Source organism: Aulostomus chinensis, chromosome 20, assembly GCF_037954235.1.
Source record: "Aulostomus chinensis isolate RoL2024-O1b breed Wild chromosome 20, RoL_Achi_v1.0, whole genome shotgun sequence".
NCBI classification, from domain to species: Eukaryota; Metazoa; Chordata; class Actinopteri; order Syngnathiformes; family Aulostomidae; genus Aulostomus; species Aulostomus chinensis.
This window is the reverse complement of record NC_141339.1, coordinates 16,238,996-16,264,690: the sequence shown is the minus strand read 5'-3', so window position 1 is coordinate 16,264,690 and position 25,695 is coordinate 16,238,996. Positions and strand designations below refer to the sequence as shown.

The 25,695-nt window shown below is 41.9% G+C and overlaps 1 protein-coding gene across 6 annotated transcripts; it reads left to right on the top strand.

The window, feature by feature from the left end:
* The first annotated feature begins 2,358 nt into the window (after nucleotides 1–2,358).
* On the top strand, nucleotides 2,359–25,483 carry ylpm1 (YLP motif containing 1). 6 transcript variants are annotated; one of them, XM_086188751.1, is made up of 23 exons: nucleotides 2,360–3,191; nucleotides 5,125–5,343; nucleotides 5,961–5,999; nucleotides 6,693–6,881; nucleotides 7,007–7,500; nucleotides 7,848–10,472; nucleotides 10,788–10,911; nucleotides 11,123–11,267; nucleotides 11,372–11,461; nucleotides 11,560–11,737; nucleotides 11,846–11,869; nucleotides 11,976–12,160; nucleotides 12,948–13,102; nucleotides 13,196–13,258; nucleotides 13,416–13,535; nucleotides 13,650–13,826; nucleotides 13,910–13,993; nucleotides 14,095–14,178; nucleotides 14,421–14,495; nucleotides 20,522–20,573; nucleotides 21,098–21,225; nucleotides 21,352–21,538; nucleotides 22,013–24,188. In XM_086188751.1, exons 1-22 carry the CDS (start codon nucleotides 2,622–2,624, stop codon nucleotides 21,496–21,498), a joined length of 5,967 nt encoding a protein of 1,988 aa, XP_086044877.1. In that variant the 5' UTR covers nucleotides 2,360–2,621; the 3' UTR covers nucleotides 21,499–21,538; nucleotides 22,013–24,188. The 6 variants fall into 6 exon arrangements, 5 of the variants coding, with proteins under 5 accessions (XP_086044881.1, XP_086044877.1, XP_086044879.1 ...); XM_086188753.1 differs by lacking the exon at nucleotides 5,961–5,999; XM_086188752.1 differs by lacking the exon at nucleotides 11,846–11,869 and having other exon boundaries at nucleotides 22,013–24,187.
* Nucleotides 25,484–25,695: the final 212 nt, after the last annotated feature.

Here is a 25,695-nt window from a genome sequence, read left to right as displayed (position 1 = left end):
ATGAATGGATGCATGTTTAACCACGAGATCAAAATGACTTTGCCAAGACAGCAAAACAGTTACAGAAAAGACGAAAACCAATATAAAAAAAACCAACATGGTGATGAAATACACACAGGCAAAGAAACATAGAAACTATCCCCCTTGGGGATTCATAAAGCATCTATCTATCTATCTATCTATCTATCTAAAAGCAGGTTAATGTAAATACATGAGACTGAGAAGTTTGTTTTATATCATATAGACACCATAATCACGTAGACAGCATCCCTTTCGTCCAAAATGCTACAAAAATTTGCCTACATAAGTTGTCTTTTTTTAAAGAGTAAAATATGTCGTTATAGAAAAAGAATAAAAAATCTGCTCTGAGTTTTAAACTTCTTCTAAAGCTTGATTTTCCATTGCTTCACTACTGACAATTTGAGAAGTCCGACTGTTCCCTGATCCCAGCACCCTGAAGAACTCCAGACTGGTTCTGGATCCGATTAGTATATTTCAGAGCTCCAGTGCTGGGAGGTGGAGATGTGCTGGCACAGCAGTTTGGGAGATGCCCTTTGGTGCACGCCGCCTTATCAGCCCAGCATCACCTCTATTCACACCGACATCTGATTGAGCAGTGCGATGTTGGCTGGGTCTTAATCTGGGGATGGTTTACCGAGGCACCGTCTCTAATTTGTGAAGTTAGGTATTACAGAGGAGACAATTAGACTGAGGTTCGATTGGCGCATAGAAGCTTGGATGCTGACAGTCAAGAGAAGGCTTTCAAATGTCATACCAATTAATCTATCCAGCCATCAAACAATATTCTGGAAACAAAGTCAAGGGAGGGGAGAAGGGTTGCCGATCAATCCGCATCACTTTTCTCCTCACCGGGTTATGGGAAAATTGATTTGTCAAACAAAGCATTTTGGAAGCAGTGCATGGACATGTTCGAGATCCATTAGCCTCCATTGAGCATTTTGTTTAACATAGGATTTTAATCACAGAGAAAATGCAGTGTCCTCAATACTGTGAGCTACGACTTGACCATATCTGATTTCTTTGTTCTTGCCTAGAGAGCTTTAGAAAGTGCTGATCAACATTGTAAAGGACTAACTTCTGAGGGAAATATTAGTTTCTCTCCTACTGTATAATAATCAAAACATCAAGAGTTTGTACATCACAAAATGACAATCCCACTCAAAAATCATTTGTCCCCGGTGTTACTGCAGACCGGGGGGGGCTCCTAACATCCTATACAGCGTGGCAGCCCTAAGCTGTATCATGGATTCCCTGCGCGGTGTATTGTTCTGTGACTGAACTGTATCACATTGTGCCCGTCATGCTGTTTTAGAGAGGAGAGAGCCTCCTCCATGGGATTTCTTCCACCACCACCACCACCCCATCCCCTGATAATGTATCTCTCCCTTAAGGCTAGGCCTCTTTGACCTTGTCTTATTCATCGAGGGCGTCTTAAGCGAAAGAACTGAATCCTGAATGGACCATTTCCCCTCTTTTAACACCCCTTTAATGTCATCAGTGAAATATGAAGTCATTAGGCGATATTAAAACACTGCTGACAAACTAATTAACGGGAGACATTAAACAGGGCGGGCTTGATTAATCCGCTTTAACGATTCTTTTTAAGTGGTTCTGGTCAAAATTAATACAGATTTACTGGTGATCTTAAGAAGAAAAAATACTCTTATGTGTATCAGACCTCAAGGGCAACCTAAAGTCACTGGTCTTTTACCTCCTGCTGTTCTCCCCACGACCCTAAACGCTCTGAACTCACACAGTTGGTCTGTGACAACAAAGCACTGTAAATGGAACTCACGTCTCAAATCTGACTTTCTGAGTGGTTCATATCAAATCTACTGCTGTAATGTACATGTAAATTTATTTAGAAACAAGAACAGTAAAGTTGATTCAATTGCGCATCATCATTATTATTGTTACTATTGTTGTTATTGTTTTTATAACCCAACTATGGTTCCCTCTTGAGCAGAAATGTCTATGTAAATGTCTCCCTCTTGTGGTAGAACCATAGACCCACCGCTTAAATTGATGGACTGAATTTTGTGCAAAGCTTTACAAGTAGAATCAAAGTAAATGAAATCAGCATCATAAATCCTCTTTGAACACCTAAAAAACGATTGTATGTGATTAGATTGTTTTAGTAATACAGGTCATGATACAGGGCTAATTCAGCTATGCTAATTAATGTTCGAAATACGTAGAAAAATAATAAGATTATTATCGTTGTCACACAATTGTGTATATATTTTAGATAAATAAATTATTTGGGCCGACCAACAACTGTTACCGGAAGTCATCATTCAATGACGCGTTATGATGTGTTTCCGTCATCAGGTTCACTGTAGCAGCGGCAGCCATTCCACACTACTGTCTGCTGACGTTTTCTCATCTAATTTCAGATTAAATGTAGATATTTCTTTCTTTTACCGATAGCCGTCCTGTACTGCAGGGGTGATAAATGTCTCATTGAGGCCGAGGCCGGTCTGGAAACTACAATGTAGCTAATGGTTTTAGCTAGCTCGGTCTATCGGTTAGCATTGTTAGCCCCCAGCGCCCGGTGACTGTGAGCACAAAGGCTGAGCACCTCATATTGTGCTCCAACAATGTTTCCTTCCTGGGGAAACTATGGTGCACCTCCATCGCAGAACTATGGAGCAGGGTCTGGGCCACGAAAGCAGCCAGTTGGAGGCCACGCTGGTCAGGCAGGAGGTTTCGGAGGCTTCGAGGCCTCATCCGGCGGATCCCTGTTCTCAAGTCTACAGGAGCAACACTTACAGCAGATGCAGCAGCTTCAGATGCTACACCAGAAACAGCTCCAGTCGGTGTTACAACACGGTACCTCTACTGGAAACTACGGCGGTGGACACTCGGGAGGGTTTTCAGGACCCTCGTGGCAAACAGAGGAACCGGGACATTTAGATGGTGGTGTCGGAGGTCAGTCTTACTTCAAACAAGACGAACCTACCTCTCAGCCGGTTAGGGGCCCTGGTGCTAAGCCGGACCACGCACAGCCTCCTCCGCCGCCACCGCCGCATCCTAAGGAGCCTCACCCGGCTCCTCCGCCTCCTGAACCCCCGCTATCAAAACCCCCGGATAGCAGCGCTGCTAAAAACAACGAGACGAAAACAAGCGATTCATCAACGAAAGAGGACGAAAAAGCTTTGCATTTGCAGGTAACATTTATATGCACATATAACTGCACGGTGATGCAGTGGTCAGCACTGTCGCCTCACAGCAAGAAGGTTCCGTTCGAGTCCCGGCTCGAGCACGGAATCTTTCTGTGTGGAGTTTGCATGTTCTCCCTGTTTTCCTGTGTGGGTTCTCTCTGGTACTCCAGATTCTTCCCACCATCCAAAGACATGCAATTGGGGACTAGACTAATAGATACTCTAAACTGACCGTAGGTATGAATGTGAGTGTGAATGGTTGTGATGGACTGGCGACCTGTCCAGGGTGAACCCCGCCTCTCGCCCGTTGACGCTGGGATAGGCTCCAGCCCCCCCCCCCCCTTTATAGGAATAAGGTGAAGACAAGGGATGGCTAAACAGTGTAAAATAAATACATCTGCATATTTGTAGAGTAAACAGGTCCAAACAGCCATTTAGAGTTAAAAACTAACGAGAGTAGCAAAGTAGCTTACAGGTCTACTGGCGTGTCAACTTCTATGTCCCTTTCACCATGTGTCCCCCCCCCTCACCTTAAATTAACCTGCACCAGACCCTAACTCTGCTTCACCTGCAGGCCAGGTTTACACTAACCGTCGTCAGTCCAAGTTACTCTGTTTACCAAACTTAGCCTGTGTAATGCTGGTGCCTTAAGAAAATGTGTCACTGACATGAAAGAGTTGATTCTCAGGGAGCAGAGAGCGTGAGATGACCATTAGAATGACAGACTGGGTCCTGGGATTTTTTTTTTTTTGTCGGAAATTACACTCATTCAGTGATGACTGACGTGTGCGGTCAGGATTTTGGTGGAATATCACCTCAGTGTCAGATACCAACAGAGATTAATGTTGGAATGAGGTGATCAGTGTGAGAACTCTTAGACCAAAATCAGAGACTACTTGGGTAGGTGTTGTGACATCACACATCCTGTAGCCCCACCCCTCAAACTAATCACCCTGTATTAGTTGATGGGGTGCATTTTCACCAATATTGGATCCCACTGTTTAGGTTAGGGTTGAACTGAGAATATTGCATCAGGGCATCCCTAATGAATCGTACCTTCATAGTGACAGCTGGGAAGAAGGGAGGCTGCACACTTCTCCACTTTGACCAGACAGATTCAGGTAATTAATTGATTGGTTGGCACGGTGAAGGTGTCCGCTTGATTTGTAAACGAACCGGCGATGCTGATGCCAAGCCAACTACTTGTTAGTTGTAGCAACAGCAAAACTTCACAAAATATGTGTTGGAAAACTGTAAAATACACTGCTCGATATAATCCTAGCCTTATATATCCAGTATGCTCAATAATCTACAAACACTGAATAAAACAATTCAGGTTCTATGTTTTATAGCCTAAGTGCAACTTACGGTGACCTGCTGGCAGATACATTTTAAGTCTCTCCTCCCAGCTGGTTCACTGGGGGCTCGTTCTGCTGCTGCTTGTTTACATCGTATCCCTCTTAACTCCGGGGAAGTGGAATCCTGACTGATGGGGGAACAATGGAGGATTTTCACTTCCACTTTGTAAATTTTTGATGAAAAACTGTTGAAATAACATTCAAAATGTTGACTGCGAAAACACTTGACTGAGCGTGATTTCAGTGAAATGTGAAGTTACTCTGACGATTCAATGTTTGAGTCTCCTTTGGGCACCGATTTTGAAGAAGTGCTCCTCTAACACTGGAGAAAAGGCCTCTAACTCTCCTTCTTCCTTCCAGTAACTTAATCTATAGAGATCTCAAGACAGGTGGGGTATTAGAAAGATTTCATAAACATAGCATAAAAACAAGAACAGAAATTTGTTACCATAGTCAGCAACTTTCAGCATTTTACCTTTAGTATGGTTTCAAAGGTGACAAAATATTTGTTCTTGACTACTATCCTCTTAGTGGGTTCAGGAAGTGAAAAGAAAATGTTTCCTTGTGTACTTTTCACCCAGGAGCAACAGCAACTTTGGTACAAACAGCATCTTCAGAATCTACAGAAATTAAAGCAAGAGAAAGCCAAACAGAATCAAAAAGATGGGATCGGCCCTACTCCCCAGCCACCACCCAAGGGTCAAGCAGTACCACCTCCTCCTCCATTAGAACCACCAAAAAACGCACCTCCTCCACCCCCTCCAAAAGAAGAACCACCAGTACCACCACCACCCCCTGAGGTAAGCGTACCTAAAAGGTTAGGTGTGTGGGTGTTAGAATGAAAACTTGATTGTTGTAGCTGAAGTACAGCCGCTGTGAAAATTAAGAGCATCACTGTCACATTATCAGAAATGCAGGTTTTAAAAAGAAAACCATGACAACAAAACAAACATTTGAATATTCTCTTTAAGTAAGTGAAACTTTTTGGCTGTTAAAGTTGGGGTACACTTAAAGGTTGTAAAAATTGCCTCAGATCCCTAAGTGCTCAAGGGTGCAGGCCCTGGTGCCCATTAGGGTTTTCCCATATTTTCAGTTCCTGCTCCTCCACCTCTGTTTACCTGGATTTTTTTGGTTGAGGGGAGAAATGTATTTGAGATTTCTTGATGCAGCTCATGTCCCCAATGGGAATTCAGCAGGATCGTTTTCATTCAGAAATTAGATACCATAGAGGTGTGAGTTGATATTGCCATTTGACATTGGCCTTAGTAATCATAAAATGTGGAAAGGAAAACTGGTATTAAGTCTTGATCATTTTTGTAATCCAACGTATTCACTTTTGGAAGATATTTGCCATTTCTTTCCTGACATAAAAAGTTATCACTCAGTCTAAATATTTTTTGTTTGCTCAAATTTACAGAGTGAAAATGTAAGAAAATCCCCTACATTAACAGACACTGTAAGTCACACTACCACCTCATCATCATGTCCCCAGATATTTACTCCCAAATCCTTTGATTGCTGCCATGCCACAATTTGTTCATCCCATCATCACCTCTCGTTCCCTGATGAAGAGACTGTTTATTGTCCAGGCTCTAATATCAAAGTTCTTAAGCACAAATAGTTCTTACACGATATGGAACAATTTAAGTCTCCCAGATAAGAAGTAATGTGTTACTTCTCAGTCCTAACATCTGTTGTGTGTAAAAGAAATCCTATCGTCTGTAAGAACGAATGTGTGTGCAGGAACATTTTGTGAATGCAGGACAATGAACTCTCCCCATTTATTTTAGTCATCCTATATGCTTGAGTGTTTTTCTATGGCCATTTCAATACCTTAACCAAGGTTTTTCCTCTGTACCAAAGATTTAGACAACTTGACTTCGCTGATTTGAGGTAGATTTTTTTTTCAGTGTTACAAAATGCACAAGTTTAAACAGCCTAAATGCATCAGTTGATTCAATGGAAACAATGAGAACTCAGTTCAGATTGGAAAACCACATGTGCATCAGTTCTTGTAGAAATGTTTTTACATGTTCCTTGCCTTCATCTCCAAATATTTGACAGCCCTTTCATTAAATGTTCACAGGCAGAAATAATATTTATGAATTTAAAATCAATGCTCCAAACCTTTCATGTTTCTGTGTTAAAGACTGATATTCCACAAGACCCAGAGGAAGCTGCCCGTCTCCAGCAGTTACAGGCTGCAGCAGCACAGTGGCAGCAGGTGCAGCAGCAGAGAGCAGGTTTACATTATCAGGCTCTCATGCAACAGCATGAAAAACTTCAGCAGATCCTGGAACACTACCAGAAGCTGCTTCAGCAACCTGCAAACCTACAGGTAGATAAAACATGGTGTAATATAGAGATCCAGGTTATAAAATAGTTGGAAAAAATGCCCTGGTGAGTGGCAAATTGATGACGTGAATGTACTTTGCATCTTCTGCTTAATGTTGTTTGTTGCAGTCATTGTCCACGGAAATGCAACTGAGGCATTATGAAATGCAAAAGCAGCAGTTCACTCCATTATACCAGGACTGGGAGCGCACATTCATCCTTTGGTATGAGCAGTTCCAGACGTATCCCCATAAAGATCAGTTGCAAGACTATGAGAATCAGTGGAAGCAATGGCAGGAGCAGATGAACGCCACCAATTCCCATATTCAAGAACGTATAGCTTCCCTAACTGCCATGGTGCCGTACCCAGCGAGCCAGTATAATAGTGGGAGTATGGGACAATATGGTGTTTACCCTGGAACAGACATGCAAATGCAGCAGCAGCCAGTAAATCCAAGTTTGCAGCAGTCCCCAGTTGCTGTTGGGCCTAGACTCCAGGTTCCACTGCCTGCTCCACCCAGTGGACCCCCGGTGAGAGGAGGTGGTCCTGCGGCCACAGGAGCCAGACCTCCGTGCCCCCCTAATGTCCAACCACCAAGCTTCAACAGCAGTCAAGGTCCTCGGTCAGTACTGAAGGTTTCAAGGGGTTGTGCCAATGTTAATTTTATTTTTATGAGATCTGCTGAAATGTTTGATATAATTAGTTGGGAGTATTTGGATTCGGATGGTGTTGAAAAATTTACTTAAAAGAAAACCAGTCCTAAACATTCCAAAGGATCCTTATCTAGGCTATTCTTTATATATTTTTAAAAGATAGTTGTAGACTCAGAACAGCAGCCTACTATAAAAGACTTTCGCAAATATAGAATATAGGAAGAATAAGAATGTGCATCAGTTCATTTTTCAGTTGTGGAATGACAAATAGAAAGCTTCTTCTAATTGTTTTGTTCACTTTTGGTTTTCTTATCAGAGGAAACATCCCTAGATTTGACCAGCCTCAACAAAGATTCGATGGTCCACCAAGGTTTGATCCGCCATCGCAGCGGTTTGACGGTCCTCCGAGGTTTGATCAGCCACCACAGCGATTCAACGGTCCTCCGAGGTTTGATCAACCACCACAGCGCTTTGATGGTCTTCCGAGGTTTGATCAGCCACCACAGCGCTTCGATGGTCCCCCCAGATTTGACCAACCAAGGCAGCGCTTTGATGGTCCTCCCAGATTCGATCATCCCAGGCCAAATCAACCACGATTTGGGCCGCCTAGATTTGAACAATCTCCAAGGCTCACTGGCCACCACCCACCTGTGCCCCAGCAAAAACAACAGCAAGTTCCCCAACCTCAGGCAGAATCAGCCATGCAAAAAAATGCCAGTGTTGATTCCAAGACCCCAGGAAAATCAGCGGGGCAGCCAAAAACTGAAAATGAAAAGAGTGACTCAGAATCCAGTGCTAAGACCAATGCTGATGACTTGACAGATGACAATATGCTCGGAGCAGATGGTTTTTTTATTCAAAATGACCCTATTCCTCAAACCTTAAAAACAGACTCTGTGCCTGAGAAATCTGATGATAAAAATGCTTCTGACAATGGCGACAAACCCAAACCTGTTAATGAGAAGCCATCTTTAACTGTATCATCTCTTGTGTCATCAAAAGATACCAATTCACAAAATTATCTTAAACCTGATGGACCATTGACAAATACCAACAAACCCCCAGTGGTCCTAAAGCCCCCTGAAATCCACCAGGAGCCACAAGCTTCTGGTCAAATGCATTTAAGACCAGAACCTCCGAGGCCTCCCCTTGGAAGGGGACGAGGCCAGGCCCCCGTACCTGTTCCTGAACGTGGACGAGGACGTGGGCAGATGGGACGTGGAGAGTTCAGAGGTTCAAACACTGGACCACACGGGGAGGACGCAGGCAAAATGCCTTATGAATACATGCCACCTGAAGAGAACTTAATGGCAGAGGAGCAGGAGGAGTGTCACTGGCAAGATCCTTCTTATGAGGAGTTTGGAGGTGAAGAATCAGAGGTACCTTCTGAGGAAATATGGATGCCAGAAGAGGATCACTTCACAACAGAAGAAGAGTATTATGAAGAGCCCGTAGGGGGGCTTGGCATGGGTAGAGGAGGACACCCAATGATGAGGGGAGGGCCTCATATGGGACGAGGTGGTCCACCAATGGGACGAGGTGGTCCACCAATGGTACGAGGTGCTCCACTAATGGGACGTGGCGGTCCACGAATGGGTCGCGGTGGTCCACCAATGGGACGTGGCGGTCCACCTATGGGTAGAGGGGGTCCGCCCATGGGTAGAGGGGGTCCGCCCATGGTCAGAGGGGGCCCGCCTATGGTCAGAGGGGGCCCACCTATGGTCAGAGGAGGTCCGCCCATGGGAAGAGGTGGTCTGCCCATGGGTAGAGGTGGTCCACCCATGGGTAGAGGTGGTCCACCCATGGGAAGAGGAGAACCAATGGACAGGCATTGGGAAGAACCTGAGTCAGCTGAATACTCAGAGGAGGGGGATGCTTACTGGGAAGATAGAAGACCGCCGATGAGGGGCATAAGACCCCCATTCCCGCCTGGTAGAGGTCGACCACCACGTGGTTCTTCTAATTTTATGCACCAAGGACGAGGACGCCCCCCTCACCCTGGACATGGACCAATGGAGTCATTAGGCCGGGAAATGGATGAAAGTAATGCTGGAGTGGATCCAGAAGGGCCTCCTGTGTATCATGAATATGACTCTCATAACTATCCGATGCATCCTGATGTAGGAAGAGGCAGGCGCCGTGTGCCACAGCCACCGCCACGTGAAATGATGGATCCTATGGGGGAGCCATTGTATGATGAACAAATGGAGAGGGAAAGAGGATGGGAGCCACCTCATGGTAGAGGTCCTCCAATGCCTCCACACGAGTTGATAGACAGAGGAGGAATGAGGAGACCTATGGGTCGTGGAATGGGTAGAGGCATGTGGCGGCCAGGTGCAACTCATGGGGAATTCGAAGAGGATTATAGTGACGTTTATGTTGAGGATTATGGTCATGGAGAAGATGGGTATCGCTGGCGGCCATCACGGGAATATCCTCCTGATGACTATCGCCATGAGGCCAAGTACCATGAGTCTGAATGGGATAGAGAGCATCCCCCACCTGACAGGGACTACCCGCCCCGCTTGCCACCACCAGAGCACTACAGAGAAGGCCACTGGCTTGAGGAAAGAGAAAGAGGTCACCCTTATACATATGATGAACATAACCGAGGTAGAGGAGAAATTAGAATTCGTGAGTACAGGGATGAGCCCCCTTATCGGCAAGAACCACCACAACCAACCCCTTCAGAATGGGACAGGCCTTCAAGACTTCCTCCAACAGAGAGAATGTATCCTCCTGACTATGAAGATCGCAGACCCCATTATGAGGACAGAAGGGAAGAGCCTCCTTTGGATATACCACCACCCACATCTGACCCAGTCACAAACTTGCCAGAGAGTTCTGCTGAACCAGCATCCCAGGGAGCAAATGTACTCGCTCTCTCCCAACGTCAACATGAAATAATTTTAAAGGCTGCTCAAGAGCTTAAACTGATAAGGTAATTTCTAGACCTCAGTCATTGATTACTACATGACCTCATCTGTTTACCAATATCACATTCTGAGTCATCTTAAATGTCATCTAACCATGCAGATATTGTTGTATTTATATCTTTAGTTGAGACATTCTCAGGCAGATTTTCTGCCCCAATGCAATATAACTGAAATTGATGGAAAATTAGACATTTTAATCTGCTTAATCTGGCCAGCATTCACATGAGCAGCAACTGGTGTCTTGTTTTGGTTACTTTGTTGTGCCACCTAGTTTCCCTACTTAGTCAAATTAATTTCTAATTTAATTTTTGGCTATTCAGGGAAATGCAAGAGGGGAAGACCCTGGGTACTGAACCTCAGCCTGCACCAACTGATGTTCTATCTGAGCTTCCTGCTGGTCTTCTGGGTTTGGAAATCCCACCAGATGTCAGGAACGTGCTGAAGGTTGATACGAAGTTACACTATTTTTTTTTATTTATTTTGGAGTGCAGTTGAGGGCGATTAAGGTTCAAACGATGTTGGCCATGTGGCTTTTGTGGCTAATCGACAAGCAAACCTTTAAGATAGTTAGGGTTCGTGCTTATTTGCCACACATTTCCAAAATTATTCACGTAATAAATCAACAGACCTGTCATATTCAATCTATCCCTCTTAGGGCATGACTGCAGCAGCTCAGGTAGCTCCAAATGAAACTCTGTCTTGGGATACCAAACCTGTCGCTGCAGATTACCAGCCGTCGCTTCCTGCTGCATCTGTACCATCAGTGATTCCTAAAACGGTGGATTATGGGCATGGACATGGTACAACCAGCTAAGACGAACATAGAGTCCATAATAATTTTAACAGATGAAACCAGCGAATTTTCAGGTTAATGTTGATGACTCTGACCTCCTAAATGTTTTAGAGCCTGGTGCCACTGTTGAGCGGATCTCTTATGGTGAGAGAATTGTTTTGAGGCCTGACCCAATACCCTCAGACAGGGGCTATGAAAAGGGTGAGCTTAAAACTGGAAAAGCTGATCTTTCACTTAATCAGAGCTTGCTTTTGCACATTTCTGCCTAATTATATGAATGTATTCTTCTATTCTTGTAGAACCTCTTGGTCCTAGAGATCCTTATGCCAGAGACCCATATTATGATAGACGACCAGATCCTTACTTGGACATTCGAGAGTACAGTAGAGAAAGGGAGTTCTTCAGAGAAAAACTGCCTGACTATGAAAGAGAAAGATTTGAGAGGGAGCGCTATCCCCCAAGAGAAAGAGATGACAGGTAATATATCCTCTTTGGGCATGACACCCTTTTTTCCAAACGATAAGGACCTGTTCTGCCTCTGTATATATGTAATATTGTTTTCTATTTGTTTGTTTTGAATCCAAGCACACAGTCCTTGGTTGAAGAAAGGTATATCACATTGTGTCATGCACTGTGATAATTCATCAGTGTGTGCCAGTTGTAAATCAAGAATCTGTTTTGAAGAAACGAAAAATTCCCTTTTCACTCTGTGTAGATCTCCGCTGGCTCCTCGCTCAGGATACAGGGAAAGAGAAAGGGATCTTCGAGACAGGGATCGAAGTGGCAGTCGGGATCGAGATGATAATTACGGACGACCTGGCTATGACAGACCCCTGTATGAACGCACTGGACTCGACCGCGTTGGCCCTGAGCGCTACAGCCACAGCCCCTCACCTTACAGTATGTTTGGTCTTATGTCAATCAACAGATATTTATTCACATGCTGTTGTAACATTAATGTCGCTGTTGTTTCTGAAATTGGCTGTGTTACATGATGGGGATATTACACTGATATTAGTGGAACAATAATTCGAAAGTGATACTGAAGTGCATTTTGCCTTTCAAGTACTCACAGATTGGTTTCTTGAGCTCATGCAGACTTTTTATGCTCCTGCATCGCTTCTCAGTGACTCTGGAATGCAGAAAGAGTTGGACAGCTACATTAAGTTTGAAACTGATGTGTAATCTTTGTCTTCTTAGGGTAGCTGAATGAGCAGTAACCCAGAAAAAACTTTTATTTGAGCTCAAAATAAACAAGCACGGACGAGCACAAGTGAGTTGGTTCAACTGAATGTGCTAGCTAGGTCAAGCACACAAACTGAGGGGTCACAGTTGGTTTGTATTACAGAGTATATTTCGTTACTGAGCATACAGCTACTTTAAAATCATGTGGATTGGACTGACTGGATGATGAGTTTGAGAGATTGTATGCAGATGTTTTTGGACAGTTTGGTGTTTATAGTCAGTAGTCAGGGGGCGCCATCAGCTTCAAACTAAACAAATGTGCCTGCTCTTTCTGCATTCTGAGGTCAAAAAGAAGTGACACAGCCTTTAAATGTCTTAGGAAGCTCACGACACCTACTAGTAAGTTACAAAAAAAAAAACTTCGGGTGAAGTCTTGCATTAAATAGTGTATGATCAGGAAAACCGCAATTTAGAAACATGAATTGCAAAAACTATCATACAGTGGACAGAAGAAGTTACCCAGAAGACCGAGCACCCTCCACTGCACCGCCTCTTCCACCTCCACCACAGCCACCCCTGCCAGTTGAGAAGAAGCCAGAAATCAAGAACGTAGATGATATCCTCAAACCACCTGGCCGACTATCGAGGCCTGAAAGGGTACTAATTGTTTCGACAATATTTTCAGCCTAAACATCATTCTTGTCTAATAATTTAATATGGAGTGCTCACAGGAGTCCTATTTTATGACAGATTGTCATCATAATGAGAGGCCTTCCAGGGAGTGGAAAGAGCCATGTTGCTAAGCTCATACGGGTGAGTTGTGTCATAGTTAAAAAAAAAAAAAAAAAAAGCATATATATATTATATACAAACAAAGAAAAAAAACAACAACCCAGTCCAATCATTAATATTGACTTATGTGGTAAAGGAACTAAACATTTGGAAATTTCTATCTTGTTTACATATCCAGGATAAGGAAGTTGACTGTGGTGGTGCCCCTCCGAGAGTTCTTGTTTTAGACGACTATTTCATGACTGAGGTTGAGAAAGTGGAGAAAGACCCAGACACAGGGAAGAGGGTCAAAAACAAGGTGAGTGGGACAAGGCAGATACTTGGATTCACAGTTGAAAACTTCAACCTCCAATCTCACTGTTATTATCTTACACATAAACAACAGTCTAACAAAAGATCATGTGTCCTGTAGGTTCTTGAATACGAGTACGAGCCAGAGATGGAAGATACCTACCGGAGCAGCATGCTCAAAACATTTAAGAAGACTCTGGATGATGGCTTTTTCCCCTTCATCATATTAGACACTATTAATGACAGGGTTAAACATTTTGATCAGTTCTGGAGTGCAGCCAAAACAAAAGGCTTCGAGGTGAGTTGTTTATTCACGGGAGGGGGCACAAAGCACTGCCCCAGTTTGCCCAAAACTAAAGAGTTTTTCTTTTTTCTTGCAAGGTGTATATTGCTGAAATCACTGCGGACACTCAGACTTGTGCGAAGAGAAACGTCCACGGGCGAACGCTTAAAGATATAATGAAGGTCCGTAAGAAATGTTGGCGGCCTTGCAATTTGAATTTGTCAGAAGAATGTAATGTTTATTAGTGCGGTGTGTCATAGTGGTTAATGAATTCTATCAACAGATGTCCAAAAACTGGGAGTCATCGCCCCGTCATATGGTGCGCTTAGATGTCCGGTCCCTGCTTCAGGATGCTGCTATAGAAGAGGTTAGTTCTTCACGACTTCAAGTTATCTCTTTTCTCTTTCTTAATATTTTTTTTTTAATTGCATTAATGATGACAGAGAGATGGAAGGAAATAAGGGGAGGGAGAATTGTGTATGTGTTAAACTATTAACGTGCTGTGAGAGTTCGGTGTAGCACTCCAACTCCTCAACAATAGTGCGCCATTTAGTCTTGAATCATTAGCCGTACTTAACACATATATTTATATATAACTTCTGTTATTAGGTTGAAATGGAAGACTTCAATCCTGACGATGAGCCCAAAGAACCAAAGCGAGAGGAGGAAGAAGAGGGTGATCTGGTAGGACATGAAAAGCTGACATTTTTTCATGTAGTTGATAGTCATTATTCTCCTTTTGTATACTCATCTACAACACAAAGAATGTCCACTAATATAGTTATTACTCTCTTCACATATTTTTTTTTTTGTTTCACTCAGTTGTCCAGTTAAGTTTAGAGGACAGGTTTTGTTTTTTTTATCAGTAATGTAGAAGCAGTGTTTAAGGAATTATCATTAACGGGAACAATAAGGAGGAGCAGAACAGATCAAAACAGGGAAGCAGTAGAAAGTGAAGACATCAGTGACGTTGGCCCAGAATTAAATTACTGCTCTGTAACTTTCAGAATTTTACATGTACTCAACTTTCATTGTTAGACTGCAACATTCTGCTTCGTTTAGTTTAACTGTTATTGTAAGGTACACATGCATACACACACGCACACACACAAACACAAATAAAAGCAGAACTCAACTAGTTTCATTAAAAAAAAAAAAAAAACCTCCTGGAGAAACAAAATCATAATTTTCAAGTACTTCTTTGAATCTACCTCAAAATTTCTTCTGTCAAAATGTCACATGGGTAATCTTTTACAAATGTCTCTCATTAGCACATGATCAGTAAAAGTTCACTTCTAAAATAGATTTCAATGAACACAATATTTGTCAATTGCAGTATTACCCGGGAGGGTAGTCTTTACCATCAGTATTGTTACGACAGTGATGTGTGCCGTGTGCATCAATGAAGAGACAATAATGACTGTCAAGCACACCCTCAAGTATAATATTGCAATTAAACACTGGTTCCCAACTTAATAAATTAGTGTTATCTGAGTTTCTTTGGAAATAAATGTGGTCTGACTAATACCTGGAAAACATTCACTCATGCTAGGTTGACCCTTAGAAACGTCATAGCAACAAGGACCCTGTCTCGTCCTAGCCAGCCAAACTGCTTTCTAGAGATTGTGGCATTTCCTAGACCCCCCAAAAATGCCACGCAAACACAAAACTGCTGTGCTAGCTGTTGACGCTAAAATATCTGCTGTACTTTCTGTTTGCCTTGGACCGATGTCGCCACCCATCATCTTGACATGCATTTTTAGGCTAGCAGTGGTGTGTCTGTGTTACGTACATACATGTCACAGGAAAGTATCAACTGAGTTTAACACCCGGGAAAAAAAAAAGTTTAAATCTTGTTGTGTAAGAGCTTGCCAGGTAACGACTTATCAACACATTCAGTTGTTGCTGAGTGTGTTCATGAATTCAGTTCACTCGGTTAAGAGTCAATTATATTATCTTCACTAATCAGGCAAGTAAGCAACAGTTTCACAAACAAGTGGAACGTTGGCCAAGAAAGTCTAGCCTCATCCCATCCCCACAAACACACACACACGCGCGCACACACACACACACACACACACACACACCAAATACTCCAGCAAAGCAACATTAAAATTAGCTCACAGAAACAACTCCACAGTGAGCTTCGCATTGGCCAAATAGTACATTTCACGATGAGGACGCGGTGCACTGATTGACCAATCACATTGCTTGGTCGGGACTACCGGTTGTGTGGTTGAGCATATTTTCTAAGCCCATTATTAATTACCCAGGTGTCAGGATGTTGTTGAACTCTACTGTTAAAATCTGAAGAAACTGTAGAGGAATTAGTTGTGCAGTTTTTGAAGTCAAGTGATGAACCCCTCAGTTGAGTGTGGTGCTTATAGCTTGCTTTTAAAACAGGAAGGAAAGTCTCTTATGTTACCACTATTAGGGAAACATTTCCCTAAATGCAGTTCACATAACTGAAGACCAGATCGGATTACTGGATGTTTTCTTGAGCTTTTGACCAAAAGGAGAAAGACTTGCCCCGTTGCGAAATAATCCCTTCCAACAGACCTGCCTCACCTTCAGTCATACGAAATGAATGTTTTTCTGCTTTCTGTTCTAACAAGTGTTTTAGACTGGCGAGGACAAACCAGGTCTTAGAATTTTTTTTGTTCTGCAGAGGTTTTCAAGAGGGATTGTTTTTGTGACGTTTGCTGGTGTCGTAGGAAGAGTTTAGCCGTCGCTACCGCTACACTTAAAATGTCTTTGGTTATTAAAAAAAAATCCCCAAAAAACAGAACCCCTCATGAATACATAGAAAATTTGAATGTATCTGCAGATGGAAATCTCCTTGTATATAGTATTATAGCATATGTATATGATATAAAGCCATTAATCAGCCAGCTTAATGGCTGACAGATTAATGGCCACATAAATGATCCAGTCTGCGGTCAGATGGAGAACTTGTGCTTCTCTCACTGTAAAGTGGTTGAGAAAAACTACTGTTTGTCTATTGAGTGTGTGGTTAATCTAATGATTAAACATATAATCTGTGTGACTCAGATCTCAAAAGACCTCATGAAGGAAAATTGACGGAATCGTATTGAACTTATTTACTTGAAAACCTCGAAACGCTTGAATGAACTAATGCGATTATCTGTTTAATTGCCTCATTAAAATCCCTAAAATGGCACCTACTTTTCTCCCTCTTTTAAAATTCCCTCATACATGAATAGGAAACTTTGACTCACTGACTTGGAGGCTGCAAAATTCCACATTATTTTTGTGCAGGTTTTTTGTTTTGTTTTTTTTTTGTCTTGTTTTGTTTTACCAGGATCAGCTTCTAGAATATGTCTGATGTCACAAATACTGATAGGACTACGTCTTAAAATCTGACTTGGGCTGAGCACAGAGAAAGGGTACGAAGCTCAACAACAGAAGAAAAGGAAATATTTGACTTGGACGGACTTTATACAAGTATTTAATTTTTGCTGACCATTGTTTATCAAACCAAACTGAAATTCAGAAACTTTTGTATATTTTAGATTGTTGTTTAGAACGTTTCAAGATGAGGCTCTTATTGGTTCCAGCTGTTCCTCCCAAAATAAAATATCTGTTTATATGGTACAGGAACCATCTGCCACATACCCGTATATCAGATCACTTCAATTATTTTATTTTTTTATTTTAATCAACATAATGAGCATGATGTCACATGGTTCCATAACTTGCATACATTCATACCATATACACCCATCTACCAGTTTATTAGGTACACCACCAGATGCTGTACTTACATTACTGGATCCAGCATTTTTGTCCACTCCTAAACGGATGTAGCACAATACTGTGTTGGAAAGTGCCGCGCTGAGCAGGGGCTCTTTAAAATCAACACAAAATCTAAATGGCAACATAATGAAACGGATATGAAAATTTCACATTTTTTATGTAGTTCGCCACCGATACTTTTCTTGTGTTTGTCCTGAACAATGTTCTCCTGAATGTTTAGAGAGGTCGTCCGCTGTGTCTTTCAGCTGTGCTTCAATGTTTGGTATCAAATCTTAAGACCTTTTGCTGAGGCATCACTGTGACATTCACGATCCACACCTATTCTCTGTAGCAGATTCTGCCTTTGGATTCCTCTGCTGAAGTTTGGACTTAATTGTATCAGCGTACATGTATCATATTCTCTGCAGTATGTTGAGGATGAACCCAGAAACAAACATCTGGCTGCTGTATTATTACTGCATGCATTTTGGTGGCTGTTCCCGCCTAAAATCTGTATCACTTTGCAAAACAAAACAATTAAAAGTATGGAAAAATCCTCATTACTTCTAGACATATACGTTGCTACGCATTAGTTTTTGACTATTTGTTGTTTAAGAGACGCAAGCTTTAAAATCAAACTGTTTTAAAGGCTTAATAGTCCTAATAGAAACCACACTCTAATACATTTGAAATCAGAAGAGACAAAATGACATGATGTGTCATTGGTGGTGAAAACCTGTTAAATCTCAGCACGATGCATAAATGGGTGATAGTCTCAAGTGTCACTCACAACCGTTGGATGTGCATTAATAGTAAACATCACATCTGGAAGTTGAAATTGCACTTCAAATGTGTTAAATTGGTCTGACTTGTGAATTACAGAAATGTTACAAAATTTTGAGCCAAATCACAATTGAATACTCCCTCCTGCCTCAAACCCTCACACCCTTGCAGTTTGTAGTTCTTCAGTTGCCTGAACTATTTTGTCTCCTGCATCAATAAACACCATCCTGACTGTAATAGAAAGGACGCAAGCAGGAGTAAGAGCGCAAATCATGATTTTGACGTGTAGCAGTCTGCAAAAATCTGAACAACAAAATGAATTTGTCCGTTGATGTGTTGTCAATTAGCCAGCCAAATAGGTGCAGGTCAGATATCGACATTAGAGGATTTCTGAGTTAACAGTGACGCAGACATGTTTGACAGTCAGAACACTGAAAGATGCTGCTGTTTTAGAAGCGAAAGGATCGGATGCATTTGCTCTTTGAAACATGGGTTGGTGGCAGTTAGCAATTAGCAGGATTTGAAGGAAATGCTTGACCGGTTTAAGATGCGTCCTGAGTGAGCAGCGAATCTGTATGTAATTCTGCTCAAACGGGGGATAAAGTGATATTTCTCTCAAAACGTGTATTTTTGGCACATTTGCTTGAAGCTAAATAAACACAGCTTGCTTTTTACTGCACTCCGGAGTCACAGAGACATGACGCAGCCATTGGAGAAAAAAAAAAGGGTTTTTGTGTGCTTTAGGCACATTTAACTATGTACTTAAGTGCAGAGACCCTTACTGGCAGAAGTACTGCTTTCATGAGGTGGTCCAGGTCCTATTTGAGTTCACTACTACTTAAAGGATGTGGCCACTTGTTTCCCAGACCCTCAGATTTAAATGCATCCTCAGTGTATCCTGATTGTATTCACAGCAGTAGGTAGAGATTGTGATGACATCGCTCAGGATGCCTCTTAATGTCAGGCTTGACCGGACCCTTAATCTCCGTGTAGATGAGATTAAATGTTTAATCTGAACACATTAGTTTCCTTCATTTTACAGCAGCCCCACATTAAACTGTTTGCATGCTCCCGTGACATTAAATCCCCTTTTAGATTATTTGCAGATCTCTTTCACCTCTCATTTGTTAGGGCTGTCACTTTTTATTCAAATGATTGAATGTGGGGTGACAAGTTCGCCTTCAGACTTTGATAAGCTTTTTAAAGTATTGTCATCATGAGCTCATTAGACAATTGTGAAATAGCTCCCCTCTTAGGCAGCAGAGGACGCTCGAAAACGTCCATCAGCTTGACCGAAGCTAAGCTAACGTTCATTTGTGGCGCATGCGGAGGACAGCAGCAAGTACAGCTGTCCTGAGCGGACAATCATGGCACCAAAACATTTTTTAGGAGCAGCCTGTGGAAGTATTTTGGGTGCTACACATGTTTGGCAGCAGTCTTAACATCAACCACAACGACAAGCCCGCAGTTTACCGGTTCACATTAGCTTACAACGGGCGCAGGTAACCAAGGCTCCACAGACGACCTGACAGCCACCGAGTGTTCGGCTTCAATTGACTGCAAATTATTGGGAACGTTCAGCCTCAACTGACTCCTCACCAGCTCGTAAAAAAGCCGTCATGCGTTTGATAGCAGCATTCAGCAACAGAGTCCAATAATCCTTCTTAAAATAATTGCCCAAGTGATCTTTTGTCCCCAGTTTTTTGCGTTTTCTGAAAAACCTGAAATGAACAACTCAGGCGATTAGTTTAAAAAGGCGATGATATGCCGATTTGAACCAACAACCGCGGCGGGGGAAAAAACACACATACCGGGAACGCTGTAAGTCGGCATTACTCAGACGTCAGTCCAGCGTTGTTCACGCTCTTATCCGTTACCTGCACTGTGCTCCTCGCACGCTCCTCCAGGCAAGAATTTGTACCGTTGTTCGCCACAAAGATGAGTGTTGCTCCCTCCGGTGAAAGACAGGTGCACATCGCTGGCCATCAGTATTCAAATGCTTTTTTCTTTTCTATTTTTTTGAAAAAGTGACAGCCCTAGTCACCCTGTGGTTTGTCTTTTATCCTTTGATCATTCTCTTTTCAGCCTCCCCTTCTCACCTTCCTCTCTTCCTCTTCCCCCTGTATTTCCAAGATGTTTAACCATTGCAGTGTTTTCTTTATGTAATATAGGGCTACATTCCAAAAAGCAAATGGGAGATGGACACCTCTGAGGCAAAACTTGGTAGGTATTCGCATTTATTTATTTCTTTTTAGCTTTTACTTTTATGTCTTATCTAATGATGTAAAAAAAAAAAAAAAAAAAAAAAAGGTCATGATGGCAAATCAAGATCGACCAAATTCATGATGCTTACTGCCTTCATTCTACTTCTGTGCTACCTCTGGATTTCAAAACTAATTGAAAATCCTGGAAAAATGCCCACTGATGTCAGGTGACGGCACCGCTCGCAGCATTTCTACGTTACTATTTTGGCGTTGAGAGACCAGAGCCAAAGTGCGACCCAACACATTGTCTACATATGTAAAGCCAAGTTCAGGGGCAGACCTGAATCTGAATCGGGCAATGAATATTTTATAGTCAACTACCCCAGAACAGATCTTTGCCAGACAGTTCTGATGGTTGTCGCATATACGGAGTTAAAAGCAGAACATTTGATGAAGATCGACTAAGTGCATTGATGACCAAATGTGAGGGTGATGAGTTTTGAGTGCGGAAGTGACCTGAACAGCAATCTTCACTTCCTGCAGACCGGTTGGATGGACTTGGGAGCAGTGGGAAGAGGAAGCGTGACAGTGAACACATGGCAGGCTTGGAGGACTACCTTCAGCTGCCTGACGACTATGCGACGCGCATGTCTGAGCCAGGAAAGAAAAGGGTAATGGAAGAACCCTAAGCATTGCGAGGATGTTACCAGTCACACCTTTTGAAATAGTTTGGCACGAATCATCTTACCTCCTGCTCATGACACAGATTCCCGGTTGTTCTCCTGTATTCTTTCAAGGTTCGATGGGCCGATCTTGAAGAGCAGAAGGATGCAGATAGAAAGCGCGCTATTGGCTTTGTGGTGGGCCAAACGGATTGGGAGAGAATAACGGATGAGAGCGGCCAGCTTGCACAGAGAGCTCTCAACCGCACAAAGTATTTCTAAGAAGATCTCCTTCACCCTCTTATTTTTTCCTTCATCCAAGGTTTGTAAAAGTCTTTTGTCTGTTTTTTTCATTCAGGATGGATGTAACAGGGAATCAAGATGTAGAGGAGTGGCGATTGGTTTCTGATTTTTCTACCACTGAAAGTGGTAGAACGAAAGAAATACATGTTAAAACTTGTTTCCTGCCTTAATATATATTCATTTTCTGCTCTGATCAGGATGAAAATGTCTCTTGAGGGTTCATGCAAGTAAAATTAAAGGCATTAGACACTGAAGAAAAATGCTAAGACTAGCTCAGATTAATCTCATTCTGTCTGATTCAGGACTCGATTACAAAGAATTCAGTTACCACAGTAACATAGTTGCTTATAATGGGATGGTTTACATAAAGTCTGTCTACATGTTAACTGTTTTAATGTGTCTTGTCTAAAGATCTGCAATTATTAGATATTAACTTGATCATAACAAACCCGTATTTGTCAAAACCCCCAATGATTTCATATTTTTCCTGCAGGTGTCCGGAATGTGAAATGCTGCAGCTTGTGGTGAAACACGAGGCTCATCCATCAAATCTAGAAAATTTCATTGACAAGGATATATTATAGGTTGTTGGATTTTTTTTTTTTTTTGGTCTTATTTTTAAACATTCTGAATTCACCACTAAATTTGTAAGTAACGGTGATCATTCTGGCCATATATCCTGCACTCAGTCATCGTTTTTGCTGTTTTATACTTCATGCTTTACCTGTAGCCCCATTTGTTCATCCACCCAAAAAAAAAAAAAAATAGAAGGAAAAAAAACAACAATAAAATTTCAAAATAACATCCCTGGTGAGTCACACTGGAGTTTTTTACTTCACCAAATTACAGACTGTTACAGTGAATCATGCCACATCATTTTTTTATGCCCTCTTCTCTGACTGTACAAGAGACTGTAATAAGGTTCATCACTGCATGTTGTTTAGTGAGAAATACTTGCAAAAGCAAGAAAATACTAGTATGTGTAATATTTTGTATGTAAAATGTTTTGATGGGAAATACATTTTTCATAAAAAAAAAAATTTCAGATGTTCTTTGTTATCTTTATAGTTTCACACCTCTGTAGTGTTTCACACTGATCTTTTCCCTAAGAAGCAAGTGTTTATTGATACATCCATCGATAAAGAATGTTTCTACAGGACCAAGGTAGCGTGATTTTAACTTTGCATTTGACTGCATGGAAGGGTTCATAGGTTTAGTCATAAAACCAGGTATCATTTGAACAACAAACAAACCACACCTTGTGATGGAAGCAAAATAATAGCGATGAGAAGTGATTTCTCCTCATTTTTTCTTGTGAAGCTTAAGCGACTCCGGTCCCTGAATTAGGAGAATCACATCATTCTCAGATGTGCTGCAGCGTGAAACAGATGTTCAGTGGTGCTTTTTTGGAGGTTTTTAACATTTTATTATCCACAAAACCCAAGGACCAAAGTAATGGAGAATTCAGACTGTTGCTAAGTTTCTGTCACACTGGACCGTTGACCATCGGTGTTATTTTGAGGATCTGCATTGTTAAGTTAGTTCATACAGACTGTCAACCGGAATCACGGCAGTGGCATCGCCCGTGTTGCAGAGGCATTCACAAAAACTCGATTAATGCTGTGGTGCATCATATTTTCATACTGATGCGCGTTGCTCACACTCAAGACCTCGGTAAGGATTTCATCTCCCCCAGGTTGATATCTCAGCCTTTCATAGCTCATCAAGCGTGTGGATGTGACTGCATTTTCGTGTTGCCGGCGGGGTGCACGCTCGATGGGTGGAGCGCACCAATCTTGTGCCGGCTGAGATGACTGCGTCTTGTTGGGACTCTGCCAACTGGATCGATGTGTGGATAATTTAATCGTGCAACTTTTGTAACTTTCCAAATGGTATCAGACCAAGTGGATCAAATTGTAACGGTGAAACGAGTCTTTTCGCCCATACAATCAATCCGCCAGCTCAAAGCGGAAACTGCCCGGTTCAAATTCTTCCATGTTGACTTTGTCGTCACTTATTTGTGTATTCAAAATGAACGGCATGCAAAATATGATACTGGAAGAAATGTTGTTTTGCCAGCCGGTAAATATTATTGCTTTATTACAGCACAGGATCGTAACCCACAAGCAGCTCTGACAGAACAGTTTTTGAGGGGGGGGGGGGGAAGTGTTCGTCAACTGTGAGCTTTGATTCGACTGTCGAAGTTCGATGTTGAACAAATGAAACGTCAATCCAAACATTTATTGAACCTCATCTAAATGGAACCTTTTTGTTTCCCTTGTGCATAAATTGTGTTTGAACATCATGCGACTGTTCAGCACGTAGAAAAATGTCCCACCTTGTTGGTTTTTACAACAATCCAGACAGAATGACCAACAACATTGTTGGCTGCTCAAAAAAAAATTAGTAACTGCAATGCGACTTCAGTTTTTGTTTTCCATCACTATCAAGTGAGGTCTCAGTAGGATTTGACTCGTCGTGAATTGCTCATCTGGCTAAAGAGCAGTGAAATACTGGGAACATGTGACCGGACATGTGACCGAACATTGTTCCGAACAAAGATCATGGCCTTCTTAATTTCCTCAGACTTCTTCCGATACCGCTACACCTGAGGGTTCAAGTTTTTTTTGTTTTTTTAACGCATCTTTAATTTCCGTTTTCATTTCAATTACTGTTACTGGAACATCTGAAGAGGACCGCCCTCGATGATGGAGCGCCACTGATGAAGGAGCGCCACTGATGAAGACCACTTTGTCCCGGGGGAGTAGGCTCTTATCGCTGAAGAAAGTCATGGTGAGTAAGAAAAAACAGGCTACTATTTCGCCTCTGGAGTTTTCGAGGAGTGAGATGGTGAAATGTTTATTTGTACGTTTTATTCTCGACTGAGTTGTAATTTCAGACGTGTCAATCATTCTATGTACAGACAGGAGACGTATTGAAAGGAAAACCAACAAAGCGCCTTAGTGAGGTCGGGTGAGCTGTCAGACAGACTTCAGTTTTGATGATGGTGGCAGGACAGCTGTAGTTTCTCTTGATCTGGGCCCTGGTTCCTGTGTTCTGGGTCAAAGGGATTGTTAAAGGTAGAGTTCACTCAGACTTTTCAAAAACCTAAAGTTGCACGTCGAGGCTTCCGTACACTTGGATTACTTTGGACGAGCATTATGGAGACAGTTTATTGTTTTATTATGTACTTCTGAAAACCGGTCTCTTCAGTTTTTGGAAGACTTCCTCAATATCTTGTCCTGGGAAACTCAACCTGAGTTATGTGGACTTAAAAAAAAAAAAACTTCCCCTGAGGTTGACTGAATTTTGGGGGGTTGAGGTGAACTGTCCTTTTTAAAATCCCAAATTATCTGAATTTTACCGCTGTTGAGGGAGATGTCAAGGGCCACAATCGCGAAACAGGTGCGACTAGCATACAGGACTATTGTGCGTTGCAGTTACGTGGCGGGTGGCGGAACTTCTGCGCTGCAAGGTTGATTTTTGTTAAAACCCAAAAACAAACAAAAAACATTTTGAATAGTTAAATTTACTGAAATAATATGGAGCAAATGTTGAAAAATGTGCTGTGTTGAAGTTGGTGCACAGTCGTTACAAGTTCCATCATACTTTTGGTAAACGGCCACGTGTATAATACAGCCATTCTGCCGTTTTTGATGATGCTTTTTATCAATCGTTTTGACCACAAAACACTGAAAAATACAACCCAGTTAATTCTTTATCGTAGGAGTCGACTATCAACGTGTGTAGGCGTTCAGAACTTGTGATTCTCGTTCATATGCTCATGAAACTATGGATGACATTGCCGTCCTGCTTCTTTTTCGTTTTTTTGTCGCTATGATGTACATGTTAACAATTCAACCAATAAACTTGATATGTTTGTTTGTTTGTTTTTCTACAATGTGAGCTGACTGACTTATTAAAGAACAATGTGCTTCCCAAGACCCAGAATGTCTTCTGTTTTGCTGCATGTCTGTCAGATACACAACAGACATGTTAGTTACACAAAATACATATGTATTATTGCTATATAAAGTGGTTGATATAGCAAGATACATTATTTATATATATATATATATATATAAATATATATATATATATATATATATATATATATATATATATATATATATATAAATATAAATGCCTCATTGCCTGTGATACACTCAGGAATAG

Coding starts and splice junctions, on each gene's coding strand:
- ylpm1 (XM_086188751.1), top strand. CDS start 2,622: ATGTTTCCTTCCTGGGGAAACTATGGTGCACCTCCATCGCAGAACTAT. Junction 13,994..14,094: donor CGCTTAAAGATATAATGAAG/GTCCGTAAGAAA, acceptor TTCTATCAACAG/ATGTCCAAAAACTGGGAGTC. Junction 14,496..20,521: donor AGGAAGAAGAGGGTGATCTG/GTAGGACATGAA, acceptor TATGTAATATAG/GGCTACATTCCAAAAAGCAA.